This window comes from Kwoniella dejecticola, chromosome 11 (genome assembly GCF_000512565.2).
Source record: "Kwoniella dejecticola CBS 10117 chromosome 11, complete sequence".
NCBI lineage: Eukaryota > Fungi > Basidiomycota > Tremellomycetes > Tremellales > Cryptococcaceae > Kwoniella > Kwoniella dejecticola.
In genome coordinates, this window is record NC_089311.1 from 37465 (window position 1) to 53067 (window position 15603).

At 47.6% G+C, this 15603-nt stretch overlaps 6 protein-coding genes across 6 annotated transcripts; 3 read left to right on the top strand and 3 right to left on the bottom strand.

Moving 5' to 3' along the window:
- Positions 1 to 13: 13 nt before the first annotated feature.
- Positions 14 to 2673, top strand: I303_108133 (uncharacterized protein; the record flags this gene model as incomplete). Its single annotated transcript, XM_065969770.1, has 12 exons — positions 14 to 94; positions 167 to 223; positions 274 to 740; positions 817 to 959; positions 1037 to 1397; positions 1455 to 1668; positions 1806 to 1833; positions 1890 to 2085; positions 2157 to 2228; positions 2307 to 2359; positions 2423 to 2495; positions 2565 to 2673. 12 exons carry the CDS (start codon positions 14 to 16, stop codon positions 2671 to 2673), a joined length of 1854 nt encoding a protein of 617 aa, XP_065825842.1.
- Positions 2674 to 2778: 105 nt separating this feature from the next.
- On the bottom strand, positions 2779 to 4964 carry I303_108134 (ATP-dependent RNA helicase ROK1; the record flags this gene model as incomplete). Its single annotated transcript, XM_018410805.1, has 5 exons — positions 2779 to 3110; positions 3210 to 3538; positions 3642 to 3839; positions 3914 to 4797; positions 4878 to 4964. The coding sequence occupies 5 exons, from the start codon at positions 4962 to 4964 to the stop codon at positions 2779 to 2781; spliced, it is 1830 nt and encodes a 609-aa protein (XP_018260615.1).
- Positions 4965 to 5676: 712 nt separating this feature from the next.
- On the top strand, positions 5677 to 7917 carry I303_108135 (uncharacterized protein; the record flags this gene model as incomplete). Its single annotated transcript, XM_065969771.1, has 7 exons — positions 5677 to 5962; positions 6080 to 6160; positions 6226 to 6342; positions 6424 to 6655; positions 6729 to 6833; positions 6911 to 7624; positions 7785 to 7917. 7 exons carry the CDS (start codon positions 5677 to 5679, stop codon positions 7915 to 7917), a joined length of 1668 nt encoding a protein of 555 aa, XP_065825843.1.
- Positions 7918 to 10161: 2244 nt separating this feature from the next.
- Positions 10162 to 11383, bottom strand: I303_108136 (SBDS family rRNA metabolism protein; the record flags this gene model as incomplete). Its single annotated transcript, XM_065969772.1, has 6 exons — positions 10162 to 10260; positions 10413 to 10793; positions 10886 to 11015; positions 11077 to 11120; positions 11219 to 11270; positions 11355 to 11383. The coding sequence occupies 6 exons, from the start codon at positions 11381 to 11383 to the stop codon at positions 10162 to 10164; spliced, it is 735 nt and encodes a 244-aa protein (XP_065825844.1).
- Positions 11384 to 11853: 470 nt separating this feature from the next.
- On the top strand, positions 11854 to 12879 carry I303_108137 (uncharacterized protein; the record flags this gene model as incomplete). Its single annotated transcript, XM_018410802.1, has 4 exons — positions 11854 to 11885; positions 12041 to 12212; positions 12348 to 12454; positions 12648 to 12879. 4 exons carry the CDS (start codon positions 11854 to 11856, stop codon positions 12877 to 12879), a joined length of 543 nt encoding a protein of 180 aa, XP_018260612.1.
- Positions 12880 to 13547: 668 nt separating this feature from the next.
- On the bottom strand, positions 13548 to 15524 carry I303_108138 (uncharacterized protein; the record flags this gene model as incomplete). Its single annotated transcript, XM_018410801.1, has 9 exons — positions 13548 to 13678; positions 13775 to 13898; positions 13996 to 14124; positions 14193 to 14207; positions 14278 to 14430; positions 14494 to 14549; positions 14620 to 14790; positions 14881 to 15043; positions 15159 to 15524. The coding sequence occupies 9 exons, from the start codon at positions 15522 to 15524 to the stop codon at positions 13548 to 13550; spliced, it is 1308 nt and encodes a 435-aa protein (XP_018260611.1).
- Positions 15525 to 15603: the final 79 nt, after the last annotated feature.

The following is a 15603-nucleotide window of genomic DNA, read 5'->3' on the forward strand; positions in this document are numbered from 1 at the left end:
CCAGCATATCAAAATGCCGAAAGCTAAATGGTATGCGGTTAGAGTAGGGAGAAGACCTGGGGTTTACGCTACATGGGGCGAGGCTGCTCGTCAAGTGAGTCAACTTCATCATCATCCGCATATCCCTCGTCATCTCGCGGCATCCAGTCTTACCATTCTTGCAAAGGTCAACGGCTTTCCGGGTGCTGTTCACAAGTCTTTCCCTCATCCCCAAGCAGCAGAAGTAAGTTGTCTGCTTTCCACAAACCGATAATCATACTCACAATCGCATAGGGCTGGCTCAGATCAGGCTTGCGGCATCGACCCGAATCGTCTGATCTCCCTGTAAGATCGAATCCATCGAAGCAATCAGTCAAAGAAGAGGATCTTGATCAAGATGTATCTGCATCCCGGCTTCAACGACATGCTCATGATTCGACCGCCTATGCGTATGAATCACCCCTAGAGGATACTGTCAAGCCTAAGGCAGCTCTCGTCGACCCAACCCTTTCATCGCAGCAGGAAGAAATACTGACTAGGATCCTGAAAGGCGAAAATTACTTCTTCACCGGTTCAGCCGGAACTGGAAAATCGGTCTTGCTTCGGGCTATCATACGAGCGTTCAAGCAGCGTGAGGAAGACGAGAAGGTCTTAGAGGAGGATAATTGGCGCAGATATCTCAGCGGGGAGACGAATGGAGAACGAAGCGAGGTTCCAAGGTGGAAATTGGGTGTAACGGCTAGTACTGGTATGGCTGGGGTGTAAGTGAAGTTATACTCAGAGTCGAATGACACGACTCCGTACCTGACCACCCTGGCTGACGAGTTCAACCCCTAGCAACATAGGAGGGACTACCGTCCATTCATGGGCTGGTATCGGGCTAGGAGATGCACCGGCCGAAAAGCTGTACCAGAATATCTTACGCAATAAGATGACTGCCAAGAGGTGGAAGACCACTGGTGCTCTCATCATTGACGAAAGTGAGCAACGTCTCCAACACAAATACGTTTGATAGCGTTCTCAGACGCAACTAGCTGACCCAGAGAATACCATGCAGTCTCGATGATAGATGCCAAATTGTTCGATAAATTAGAATACATCGGTCGAAAGATCCGCAAATCGACTGCACCCTTCGGTGGACTCCAGATCATCCTGACTGGTGATTTCTATCAGCTTCCTCCTGTCGCCAAGGGATCTGCTAGCAACACCTCGTTCGCCTTCGAAGCCGAGAGCTGGAATAGAGTTATCCCAAAGGAGAATATGAGCGCATTGACAAGGGTTTTTAGGCAGAAAGACGATGGGTTTGTGAAGATCCTGGAAAATATGAGGAGAGGAGCGATATCTCAGCAAGATGTGGACACTTTGAGGGGCTTGGACAGAACGGTGCGATATCCCGAAGGTATCGAGCCCGTTGGACTGTGAGTCTGCGATGACCAGTATCGAGCAGATCATTGCTCATATAACATGGCTTGCAGATATCCACAGAAAGCAGAAGTAGCTGCTATAAACGACAAACGTCTGGAAGCGCTCGACTCGCCTTCACAAGAATACGTCGCCTATGATGTACCTGGAATCACATCGCAGGGATATGCTTTAGACAGTATTCGAGCCACAGACAGTCTGAATAGGAACACGATCTGGCCCCAGAAGCTGGCTTTGAAAGTTGGCGCTCTTGTCATGCTTGTCACAGTACGTGTGTTCAAGCTTGCTGCCGTTGGAAGTATTTGACTGGAAGACTGACTGCTTTGACGCCATCTCTCAGAATATGCAGGTATGATCTTACACGTTATTCTGCTCTTGCAATACCGGACTGACTCAAAAAACAGGACGGCGTTTTGGTGAATGGGTCTACGGGTACGTCCTGGCTTCTGGACTGCCTTCCAGAATGCGACTGATATTTGTGTTTCTAGGTGTTGTCGTCGACTTCATGACGATTTCGGAAGCCTTGTCAGCCAATATCCATCCTGTATCAGGGAGCTTTGGATCATCACCTGATCCCAAAGTCTTTTGGCCGGTCGTCGAGTTTGTGCCTTCGAGATTCGCCACCGGAAGAGTCGCTAAGCGAGTGCTCGTTCCTCAAATGGCGGTGGATGTCCTCAATGCCTCGTCAGTATATCTTGATCTAGCACAGCATACACCTCCATCCTTCAGCCTACTGATATTGATGTCACACGCAGGGGAAGGCCAGAAGCGACGAGGCATCAGATTCCGTTAATTCTGGCTTGGGCATTAACTATTCACAAGTCGCAGTAAGTGTCGGGCATCGCTCCCGGCAATACATCATTCAGATTTTGTCGGTTCGTACTAATATCTCGACCCATCCTCAGAGGTCAAACCCTAGAACGAGTGAAAATCGATCTCAACAATATCTTCGTCGAAGGTAAGTTGTCAATATGCATCTTCACAACATCGGGGTTGTGACACTGATCAACATATGCAACAGGGCAAACGTATGTCGCTATATCTCGAGCCGTCAGTCTTGATACGCTGCAAATTATGAATTTCTCTGCACACAAGTAAGCTGCTTGCTCAAATCATCGAACATCTAAAACCGTATACTGACTACTACTGACCCGTACTCATAGAGTAATGGCCCATCGTAAAGTAATAGAATGGGCTAGGCCATTCGAGGAAGAGCAGAAGCAAGAGGAAGAATGGGACGACTTGATGGCTAATGCTGATTTCAACGTCTGAGTAGCTTGAAGCTTTCTTGGAAGAATGCGGCAGAATTATCGCAAGAGAAGAAACTGTTAATACATCAAGCACTATGCATACCATGTTACATGTCGCTTTACGCTTCTATTCATCTAGCTTGACCCTCCGCCTCTTGCTGGCTTCTACCATCTGCTTCCTCTTCCGACCATTTTCCCTAGCTACATCCCGACCACCACCCCCAACAGCCTTCCTTTTTATAGGTGCTTTGGCAAGATTTCGTTTCTGATTCTTGGTTGGTTTTTTCATATCCAGCATATAATCCGGGACCGGGCATCCGCTCGAGCGCAGAACATTCGCTATGGTCCGCAGATACGGTCCGTCCTCGACATTGAAGAAAGTTATAGCTTTTCCTGGCCGACCTGCTCGGCCCGTTCGTCCAATTCGATGAATATAGGATTGTACCGTTTGCGGGAAGTCTGGCAGGCGTCAAAGAGTGATGTCAGCTTTATGTGCTTGTCATCCGAAGCATGATGTGAGATAGCCCAAATCGATCGGTCGCAGGGACATCGACTGACCATAATTGACCACAACCTTGACACTTCTGAAATCCATCCCTCTAGCCAAGACTTCGGTGACCACCAACATCCACACATGGCCTAATCTGAAGTTCTTGATCGCTTCATCCCTCTTCGATTTCCCTCGTCCACCGTGGACCACGTCCACTTTGATACCTTCCAAGATCAGGTTTTTGTACAGCTCATCTGCTCGTTCGATGGATTGAACGAAGATTAATGATGGGTAAGGTAAGGAGCCAGTCGTAATTAGGTTGCGCAGCGCAAGGAGTTTACCAGACTCTAAGCCGGTATATAGAAGGGATTGGTCAACTGTCGTTACAGCCGAATCTCTGGGAGTAGAGAGCATGTCGTGAGCATGCGTGATTACAACATGAGACAGGTGCAACGCATATGTCTCGGAGCCTAGCGCGGGAAAGTCGCAGAGTCACTTACTTGACACCTACAACCACCCTCACGCCTCCGCCTTTGAGCCATCTCTTGGCGATCTCTTCCACGCCCGACGGCATCGTGGCTGACAAAAAGCACTTCTGGATTTCCGAATGCGTGCACGCCTTGAGTATCGGTTCAACCTGGGGCAGGAAGTCGGGAGAGAGCAATCGATCGGATTCATCCAGGACGATATGTCGAATCCTTAGGTATCACTCCACATTAGCGTGCGTGCAGCGGTGTGTCACCTTCGGAGTGAAGATATGGTTGACACTCACGACGCAAGTGATATTCGCTTTGTCTCGACCAAATGATGTAATCTCTCCGGTGTCGCAATCAAGATGTCTATCCCTAACCCACTTGGATTTCCTGATTGAGGTTGTGCGAATTCGTTGACACTTCCCGTCGATTCCTCCTCACTCCCGCTTTCATCTCCGTCATCATCCGACTGGTTTTCCTCCTCTTCTTCTGAGCCATCTTTTGGTTCAGCGCGCGAGGATACGCTTCCAGGCGAACTGTCGCAAACCGCTTTTTCGGTAGCTTTCGTCAACACCAACGTTCTCCATTGCCTGCCTCTTGTGACAGCTTTCACTACGCCATGTATCTGGATCGCCAGATCATGCGTTGGCACGAGTACCACAGCTCTTATCCCTTTCACATCTTCGCTGTCTCTGAGCGATCTCGAGGGGTTTTCGAGTTTCACCAAAGTAGGCAAGACGTAAGACAGAGTTTTACCCGACCCAGTGGGAGCTACACATATCGTGTCTCGATCTTCTAATAAACATCCTCCCACAGCACATTGTACACCCCAAAGCGAGTGGATATTGGTGTTCTTCAGCGCTCGTACCAACGTCTCTCCAGCTCGAGTGGAAGACGAGGATGAATGTCGGGCGGTGAGAGAGGACAGGTCGGTAACGAGAGATTTGGGCAAAGGTTCAGGTCCTGTCAGAGTGATCTTCTGAGGTGGCGGAGCGATGTGTGTCGATGATGAAGAAGAGGAGGAAGATGCGTCTGACTCCAAGTCAGATTCGTCTTGCTGCGTTGGTTTCGAGTGAATGGTAGGATGATCCCCGAAAAAATCAAGCGAATGAGGAAGGGTTTTGCCGTTGGTATTGTCTAACGCTTTTGACGTTGCTTTGCCTTTACCCTTACGATCTTTTTTCTTTTGGGATAGCCGAGGCCTTGGTCAGCTCCTCAATCGATGCTGGGCGTCTCAGAGAGGCACGATAAAAGATCACTCACACCACCGAATAGCTCGAAGTCATGCTGAAATCTGTTCTTGTCAAATTTTGCTCCACCCGCAGTAAGCAGGTTGAATGCGGACGCCATGATTCGTATCGTCAAAGCTGCTCAGATCGGTGAAGAAGCGGCTGTCCTCAACCCAATCGTCGATCCGGCTTCAGCGCAGTGTTGTCTGTGAGTAAGGGGCAGGTATGGAACAGGATCTTATAGCAATGGTATCAATTATTGTCGACATCAAGAGATTGTTGACACTGAAACTGAAATTTATCGGGCAGAGTGGAGGGAAGCCAATTACAATTAATTCGTAAATAGGAGGAAACGCTCAATTACAAAATACGCTTCAATTTCCTATTACTCGTACGATCCTGAATTATGGCAAAATTCGTAATGATGAAGAAGCCAAAAGATGCTTAAATCTCCCATAAGTTAGTATATACAGCAAAGCATCATCGTTTCACAGACGATAGACAGGGTGGCCTTCACGACTGTGTATATTTTATGCTCCGACCTTCGCGCTCAGACACCTGTGTGGGTCAGAACAAATCCAGGGAAGGGTAGAGCTATAGAAGCGACCTACCTTGACTCATCGCCTTAGTGCGGTTTCATCTATCAACATCCGCAGCGCGATCAAAAAGTTGAAGAGATGGGAAGTCTGAAAATATAGCAAGAATCAGGACTGAGGAAATCTTAATAGCAGGAGAGTGTGTATATATCATATCGATTGCCCGACGTCAAGAGCCCCTTTTCTGGAATAGCTACATCCATAGCTTTCTCAGTACTCCTCTGACGGTCAAACAATATGATTCCCCTTCCCGCTTCTCGCCGGCCGCACCTATTCCTTGGTGTTTTATCTTTGATCGCTCTCTGGCTCTTCGTACAAAACTCGTATCACCCGGGATCTGCTCTATTGAAGCCTTCATTTCCTTACTCTCACCCAGAAGAACCAAATGAGTATGCCGGATTGGAGGCCGAGGATCTAGGGGTGAGATCTCGTGTAGAACGGCTGAGGAGTGTGTGTCAAGGGGAAAATGCATTTGAGAGGGAATACGGAAGGACGAATATACGGATGAGCAGGGCATATGAAGGTGAGTCATGACGTGACATCTGATCTACATACTTCTTATTACCATCAATCACCGATAATTTGAGGGCGCAATTGCCATCAAGCCAAAGGACGGCTGGCTGATCGACACAATCATCAGGATCACATCACCGGATCAGACAATTCTTGCAAAAGGCATTACGGGGCGAGCCTCTGAGCATTTCGGTCATCGGCGGCAGTGGTAAGTCACTTCATATCATTGTGAGGAATCCTGAGTCATGACTGATGGTGCTTGGTGTCGGACAGTGACAAAAGGACATCAGGTTCAGAAAGATGAAATTTGGTTTCACAAGTTTGGAGAATGGTTCACAGACTTAATCGGAGATGGTGTGGAGATCAATTATGTCAATGGTGCAGCGCCAGGTCAGTTCTACACTCGGAGCTCAGCAGCTATTTAGCCATGACAAGCATCTTATGACTGACTTTATTAACCTAATCTCGTAGCAACCGGATCCGACTATTTCTCCTTCTGCTTCCCCTTGCACATCCCTCTCGAATCCGACTTGATCTTCATCGAACTGGCCGTCAACGATGAAGGCATACTCGAGCACGTCGAGAATATGGAGAACCTGCTAAGAGGATTACTGGATCTCCCAAATCGTCCAGCGGTGATTTTGACAGAGGCTGTAGCGTTCAGCAATGGTGGAATGGGCGGGGGCGGTGGCAGGATGCACTTGTAAGTATTTTATTGCCCTCACGAGACCGACCAATGTATGTGATCCTAGCGATTGCTGATGACAACTTCTCAGACCCGTTGCTCAATATTTCGACGTCCCGGTCATCAACCAACGTCATCCTTTGGCCAATCACATCGCCAGGTACCCTCAGCTAATTCGACCTTATTTCTCGCAAGAGTGAGTGGGCTTTTTCTGCTAAGAAACCTTCATATGCATATATCTGCGGACCGAAAGCTGAAAGACTTCGAATGTAGCTGGTGGGGCAACCCCGACATGCGACATATGAATGCGCGAGGGCATCGCGATCTCGGCATGCTGGCGGCCAGCTTGATACAAGATGCTGCCTGCATCATGCTCTCTGAGCCCACTTTCCACGTATCTCAACCACCAACCGTGCAAAGCGAGCGTGAACAGGCATTCACGATACTCGGCGGAATGACGGCAGGACACGACGAGGCCACCTCTGCCGAAGATGCCTTGTTACTAGACCAAACTTTGGCTCTTGCCCAATCGACGTGGCCTGAACAAAGCAAATCATGGAGGAAGAATCCTAGTGAAGGTCAAGAAGTCGGGGAACTCATGCCTGGATTATGGACTACACCTGTAGAATACGGTATACTCCCCCGTTTGAACGTTTTAGGCGGATGGAACCCTAATCTAGAAGCTGTGGTTCCCCATTTCAACCCGACATGCTTATCAACCAGAGCGCGACAACCTCAGTTCAACTTGACACCCTCATGGAACGACGGTCGATGGGAATACTGGGTGCATCCTGAACATCGCGATAAGCCGTACTTGGTAGCTAGGGAACCAGGAGCCACTGTGAAATTCAAATTAGAAACGAATGTCGGGGTTGTCAAGCTATACAGCCTCAAATCTAAATCGTTTGGCTTGGGAGCGATCGAATGCTGGGCGGATGACGAGAGGGATAAAGCGGTAGTAGTTGAAGGCTATTGGACGAACGAACCGTGAGTTGATTTCACCTGTCTTCTTAGTCACGTCTTTTTCAATCAAACACCTTCACCCTTCTCACCCTTCTCATCCTCGCGCAGCATCATACCGACAGATAATCGATCATTCTCCAACAAGTTATATAATGTCCCTGCTGATTCGGTGAGCTTCCTATAGAAACATCGGGCGTTTCGCAACTATACGTTCCGACCTAAAAGCGGGTGTACACACTATAACATGCGAACTGCTGGAGAAGACTTCAGATCCTGAAGGTGGACATGAGTTTAGACTGATTTCGATAATGAGGTGAGTCGAAGCACGTCATAGATGAGGTAGCCTGGCTGGGAACTGATCTCATATCGATCGCGTAGTGTATAAGGAACGCGATCGACGTTCAGTGCGAGCTGGAAATCTGTTGACGAGATGATATGCAGGGGTTTATGGACGTTTTCACGATATATGATAGATACGCTGTCCCTACTTTCGGATGTACCCTGTTTCCGTGGGTTTATATACCCAAACAAGCTGCACCTTGTATTACACCTTGTATTACTGTACCTGTGTGCGTATGTTTACCTCATAGGCTTCCTCGATGCGCAGGGAGCAGGACCAAAGAGTTAAGCATGCATGTGACAGGGTCACCAGGCGTTAAGGGCATGTATCCCAAGGTGACTCGTCAGGTGAAGGCCATTACGCGTTGGGAAAACGCGTCGAAGCAAGGGTAATGTTCGGATTTCGGCCCGTACTTGGTATCAGCGACGCGTTCTATGATGCGATTTGATTGGACAACATGATTATTCATTCAGTATAAGGATGGCTGTCAGAGGACGATGAGTCCTTAAATCAGCGTCTTAGCTGAATGTGAGAGCTGTGAAAGACTCATGATGCATAAGGAGCTGTGTGACGTAGGAGATGGATTTGCTTGTGCTGACTCATCTCGAGCACCTTCGAAGGGACATGAATAATGGACATGAACCGCGTTATATCCAACAAACAACCTCAGAAACCTCACGACTGACATGAGACATGCAACAGTGTCTGACCCAGATCTCACTTTGTTGACTCTGACTGATTTCAGCAGATGTGCGAGGAAATCCGTCTTTAGGTTTCGAATGATGATACCAGGCGGTCGAGCAATTACAACACTTTTGAAATGACAAGCCGCATTCTCGAGGGTCGAGCCATCGATATCTGGAGACTTCGTGTCGGCGCGACAGTTGATCGGGTTCTTGCGTAGCGCCCTCCATGCCTGAGCTCGATGCTGTCCTCTGCGAGATAATTGTCGTCAAGTGTTTTATTTGTTCATTTCCTCCAGATTGACCATTTGATACAGCCATTCTGGGAAGCGAAACCACCACGTCCTTCGTAAATACACCGATTGCGTGTTCCGATCATCAAGACCTCCTATTCCTAAGCAGCGCATTTCGGTTGCGCTGGCAGCCTATCTATATTCAGGACATCGTGACATAGTCGAGTTCGCAGAAGTCTTCGTCCCTCAATGGAGCAAGGATAGTGTAAATTGACATCACTTCGTGAGAAAGCAGAACGAAGAACGAGGTATCCGCAGATAGATCCAGTATATCAGGTTCTCCTGCACGAATTGCAAACCAGCAAACCATTTCTCGATCCCCAGGGCGAATCTGTCAGTCTACGACAAACGATTGCAGTCCACAAGAATCACTTGATCGCGATCCACTGACTTCAGATTGCTGTATGCGTTTCAAGGTATTTTAACTAGGTATTTGAGCCGATGCTCGACTGTCCTCCTTTTGAAGGGCAGCAAGACTTTCACAATGCCATTGGCGTCATACGCCGAGAGTACTCGGAGGGCCACTGTCTCACAATCGATTTCTATGCGCTTCGGTGGTCCGCTTACAACTTACAAAGATATGCGCAGGGATATCGACACCATTACTCTTTAGTCATTGGGGTATCATGCTCCGGGATCTTTGACACGATGAGGGTCCAGAAAGTGTACGGAGATACCCTTGACATGCAAGCTAGACGTTCTCAGCCTGACAACAGTTCGTGTCCACAGAAGGGAACCATCTCTTACTCAAAGCGACGAGATCGAAGTATGGAAAGGCGATCAGGATATTAAGGTGAAAAGGAGATCAACGGCTATGCTAGATATATAGCCGAAAGTGACCCCTAACATCCAATCTTCATTAGTATAACGGTTAGTATAACCGCTTCTCAGTTTAGGAGTTCCGACTCCGGCTGTTCGCGGTAGACCAGGGTTCAACTCCCTGATGGAGAACATTTTTGACTCTTTTTGTTTTTTCTTCCGTTCCACCTGACTTATTTTTTCATGTGACGCGGAATATCTTGTTACGAGCTATCTCGATACACTTGTATGTATGCGAGTGAGAGTGCAACAGCGCTTGCTACCTCTGAACATTTCCTCTGAGTCCGACATGGTATACATTCGCCGTGCCGATTGGTGGATCGCAGCAGCCGAACGCTGTCAGCATTCATGGCGGCTTCTTGACCCATTGTACTGAACGTGTTGAGCACAGTAGTGCATGATAGTTGAGCGGTCTAAACAGCGTATCTATACGTTGCCCATAACTTCCACTCTTCCCTTTCCCTTGGTCTCGTTATTCACCAGATCCGTGATCGTCCGGAAAGAGCCTGGATTTATTTGTACAATCTGAATGCGAAAATACGATTATCAGCTGCGAATCTCGCCAACACCGATCAAGCTCGATATCCCTCTTTCAAAGGTGGATATGCGCACCGCCGCGATCGCAAAGGTTTGCGTTTGGCAATCTGCTCTAGATTTCGAGGCACAATCAGACTCACAGCTTCCCACTCCATACCCATATCATCCTCCTCGACCTCCTCTACCTCTTTCAAGATATTCTCTTTCACCCTCTTCGCGTCTTTCCCAGGCATCGTTATCCTTATCCGCATCCTTGACCGCCTGATCGGTAACGTCCCTTCGCTCTCTTCACTCGTCAACTTCTTGATCAATTCCAGAGCTTGTGCTTTGGCGGGTTTATCAGCTTTGACCGAGAATCCAATCTCCGACATGGTCTTCTCTATCATCCCCACAGTATGTTTCCGGTTCGTATTGGGGTCCACTGTCATTTCGCTGACTAAGGTAGCTATCTCACGGGATAACGAGGATAATTGGTGTGTTCGTTCGAGGTTGTTGATTTGCAATTCCCCCTTGCGCAGTATCTGTTGAGATTACAGATGAGCTGCATGACACACTAAATGGGACGAATAGTCCATTCATGACGATGAAGCGCATTCTTGAATCGATGACTCACCTCCTCAATCACTTTGTCCATGTCGTCCGTTTGGAAGCATTTCGTCCAGTCGTCCCTCTTGGCCACTTGTCCTTTCGGTACATTGGTGAAGATCTGCTCTATCTGCAGCACTTCCGATAGATCGGTCTCCCTATACCCGGTGCAATGATCAGCTGAGATCATATTGTGTGGAGAGTGAGTATGCCGCTCACACTCCTGAGCGGAATTCAGATACTTTGTTCTGGTAACACGCGATCTGCCGAAGGAATGGCCGCAATATGAGCTCCCTGTCCATGGGCGACAATCACGACCTAGGAAAATCAGGCTAAAGGCCAGCGAGACAGGCGGACTCACTTCGAACCTCTTGCCTCCCTTCTTCATCCGCACTATACTGACATTGGTGAGTCTGCGCAGACGGATACCGATCAACTTATGCAGACTACAGACATCGCTCCAATAAAAGACCTGACAGTAGAGAGGCTCAACTCACTTGATTTGGGTTCCCGGCTGCTTGTTCATCTTTGCGCTCTCTGATGTCCCGTCCTACCTTGTTGGATATTGCGGCCTATAACTCTATGCTTCGGCTGTCGCTGGGTCCAGTAGATTGTAGGTTGTGTATTGTGAATAAGCTGACTGATGGGCCGAATATCGAGAACCTATACGTTATAAATAGGAAAACCAAAACAATATTTTCAGGCAGGCCTCTGCAGACGTCATTTTACCGTATCCGGTGAGAGGACGACCGTGGGAAATTTGACCCCTTGGTGAAACCCTGTAACACGCTTCGGGTCCGAGCCACGGCGACAGCGTAGGAGGGATCATGGACGACGTCGGTCATAAAATTGCCCAGCGATACAAATCACATCAACGACCCAAACGACAACGACAAGGACGGTGACGGCAACGACAACAGCGACTAAATAAAATCAGGTACAACATGCAAATATAGTGGATCCGCCAAGTAGTGACAATATACCACCTTCGAGAAGATGAAGGTTTTCGAGAATGACGTGACCTTCAAGTGAGCGTCTGATAACTCTATGATGAGTCTGGACTGGCCATGGGACCGACACTATTTGTGCACTCGCCGTTCGACATTCACAGCAAATCGAAAGGCATTGAGGTTTCATAATGTTTGGAAAAATGAAGCTAATTGCCTTCTTGCCGTTCTGGTAGTTTCTCTCCCGCTCAAACCCTCTCTGCGCTACATCGGAAATACCCCAACCCACACGCGACTCACGTCTACTCCGTCGATACCATCAACCGGACCGTAGATCCAGATACAGGTATACTGCGCTCCGAGAGGCTGATCGGTGTCCAACAAGGTGCTCCGAAATGGATAACCAAGGTGGGTCTGCGTACTTACAATCGCTTCATATGCCCACGCATCATTGCATCATCGATCCCCCCCCTTCGCCTTCTGCCTTTGGCCTTCCTGGTAATGAATATTTGATCAGGCTGACAAGAATCAAATCCCGTATAGCTCTTCCATCTACCTCCTACAGCATACGTACGAGAAGTCGTGTTTGTGGATCCGGAAAACACAAAGGCGGTCATGATGTCCGTTAATCTGAGTCTGGCTCAATACGTGTAAGTGTGGAATCAAATCTTGACTTGTTTTGTTTTGTTTCCACTCATACCATTGTATATTATACCATATCATCAAGCTCTTTGATGGAGACAAGAGAAGAAACAAAAGGAGACGACTGAAGACAATCGCTAAATACCAATATCAGTATTATTATGGCTAACGTCACTTGTCATATATCACTTCTTGCAATAGATCATGTCTAGAACTCATAAATTACCTACCCTCACCGACAAACCCTCAGACTACACTATTCAAGCAGAGAGCCTTGTTGATATCTGGATTCCCGACGCGGATGATCGCGCGTCGGATCGAGCAGGCCAGTTTCGACAGGTTCAAAAGTAATGCCGGGATAGGTAAACAGGGGTTCGAATGGGTGTTGAACGGTGGTGATCAGGCGGCATTACCGAGACCCAGTCTGGACTAGATCGGAATAGAATAGATTGGATTTTCTCGAAGGATCTGCTGCGATAGGCGGGTGCAAGCGGAATGGCTTGAACAGATTGATGCAAGGGTCTAAGAGGAACGAACACGCAATCGAATCGAATGGAATGGACTCGAATCAACCAAGAGACGGTAAGAAGACAACAGAGAAAGAAACATGTTATATATCAAGCAACGCAAAAATACAAACTCACAGCAGCACAGATTCCATTACCGCACTTGCTGCTTAAACTCAATTCAACATGAAATCACTAGATGATATGACAGTTGTAGAATCCACTCAACTCAATATGTTTGTATACTTATATCTTATACCTCACCTCCAAGTGAGCGCATATGTCATCCCAATTCAACTTGACTTACTGTTCCTGTCCCCTGCCCCCTTCAGGATTCGCACGATGCCTAATTTTGATGATGAATTGGGTGGTTGCATGACTGCGTCTACGTCTGTATCGACGTACATCTCCTGAGCGGTTGTGATTGGTGATTATACTTTATGTGAGCACCACACTATTACACTAGATACACTATGATACACATCTATGCTACAGTAAGCGTATTGAAGAGGGGTGAAAGGGATCAATCTATAATGTAAGCTACAGTGAATTTGTTTGAATGGTGTTGTTTGATAAGTCAGAAGGTATAAGATGATCAGAAGTCCGCGTCAGTGGTGAATACCCTTCTTGACAGACTGGCATTACCGCCCTTCTTATCCGGTGCCGGTGTTCCTGAACGGGATACATTGGCTAGCTGGTATGAAGATACCCTCGACTCGAAGAAATCTGTTAATTGGCGTACAAAAATTATAAGCTCTACTCTGCCAAAGTGAGGTAGGGGACAGCGCGATGCAGCTGATGAGAATGAAACATGAAACGCACTAGCTTTGCCTTGAAGGGAGATCAATTCCATCCAATCGAAGGGGTTGGTCGCGTGGAATATCTTTGGGTAACCTAGATCCACTATGAGTCGATCCGCAACGAATTCGATGTACTGGCACATCAGCTGTGAATGCTCAATATCAGCTTAAAGACCATCGAATAGCATTGATTGTACATCGTGCAGAGCAGATCTGTAAAGTATTTGTTGGCATGACACTCACATTCGCGTTGATGCCTATCAATGCGCACGGCAGGGCGTCCGTCAAAAATTCTTTTTCTATGATCACTGCCTCCGTAACGATACCGTGGACTTCTTCTTCCGAACATCGATGTTTGAGGTGATTGTACAGCTATCGAAGGACAAGCGATCGATCAGTGTCCGCCTTGATCGACAACATCAAAGAAGGAAGAAGCTCACCAAACATGCGAAATCCTGAGAAGCATAAGGGGTAAATTCAGCTCCGGTGTTTTATTCCTCCAATCATCGACAGAATACAACGTACCGTATGGGTGCCCTCATCCCGACTGATCAATTCGTTCGAGAATGTCAAACCAGGCATCAGACCTCTTTTCTTCAGCCAGAATATCGCTGCGAAGGATCCAGAGAAGAAGATACCTTCCACACATGCAAACGCGACCAAACGTAGGCGGAATGGCTGTATTGTAAAGTCAGCTTGATCCGAACCCGAAAGCTCAACTTCGAGAAACAGCTGACTTACCATCTCATCCGTTATGTACTTCAATGCCCAATCGGCTTTCTTCCTGACGCAGGGAACTACGAGGGGCGTCCACAATCAGCTGAGCCGTCATCAGATTGACGCAAGCTAGGTGCAAGGAGAGCTTACTGTTGTCCATTCCCCTGAACAGGAAGTCTTTCTCCTCGCTGTCTCTTACATATGTCTCGATTAACAGACTATAGGTTTCACTATGTACTTGCTCCATCATACTCTGGAACGAGTAGAACGCTCGGGCTTCGGATATTTGTACGTCCATCGAGAATTGCGAGACGATGTTTTCTGAAGCACAAGACATGATATGTCAGCCAAGATTCAATCATCAGATGGTCTATGCGGGGCGATTCAGCCAGACTAGAACTGCTGACTCACCACCAACTATCCCGTCTGACGCAGCGAAGAAGGCCAATATCCTCAAGATGAAGAATCGTTCCTGTTCGGTTAATTTATCGTTCCAGTCGCTCATATCGTGGCCCAAGTCCAATTCTTCTGCGGTCCAGAAGGATGCCTGTGATGCTTTGTAGGCTTGCCATATCTGCGTTGATGAGATTCAAGGTATGATCAGCACACGTATTTCGTTAATTTATTACACAATACACACAGATAGGACCTGGATGAGTAGAGGAAGAATAGTTCTGCGGCGCGCTTACCTCTCTATACTTGATAGGGAATAAGACAAATCGATCATCTGATTCTCTCAGAATATCTTCGTCGTCTTCTTCCGGAAATCTCCTTTGCTTCTTCTCCACCTCTTTACCTTTTGATCGATCTTGCGACACATCACTTGCATGCGCATTGGCATTTGTGATAGTGATAGAGCTCAGGTGGTCTTCCAGGGAAGAATTACTATCGTACATCGGTCTGAAATTGTTGATACGGGATATATCATTGATGTCGTCTATCGAAGTCGCCGTTGAACAATGCGATGAAGTCGATGAACTTCTCGTTGATTTGGGGTTGGTCTTGAGATTACTTGGGCCTGCTACAGGCTGTGAGCGTATCAGGGGGGTGGGCATCTTGAGTCGTCTTCTTGAGTGATTTCCCTGTCAATTGATAGATGGCGAATAACATATGAGTAAATGTTGGATATTCTTG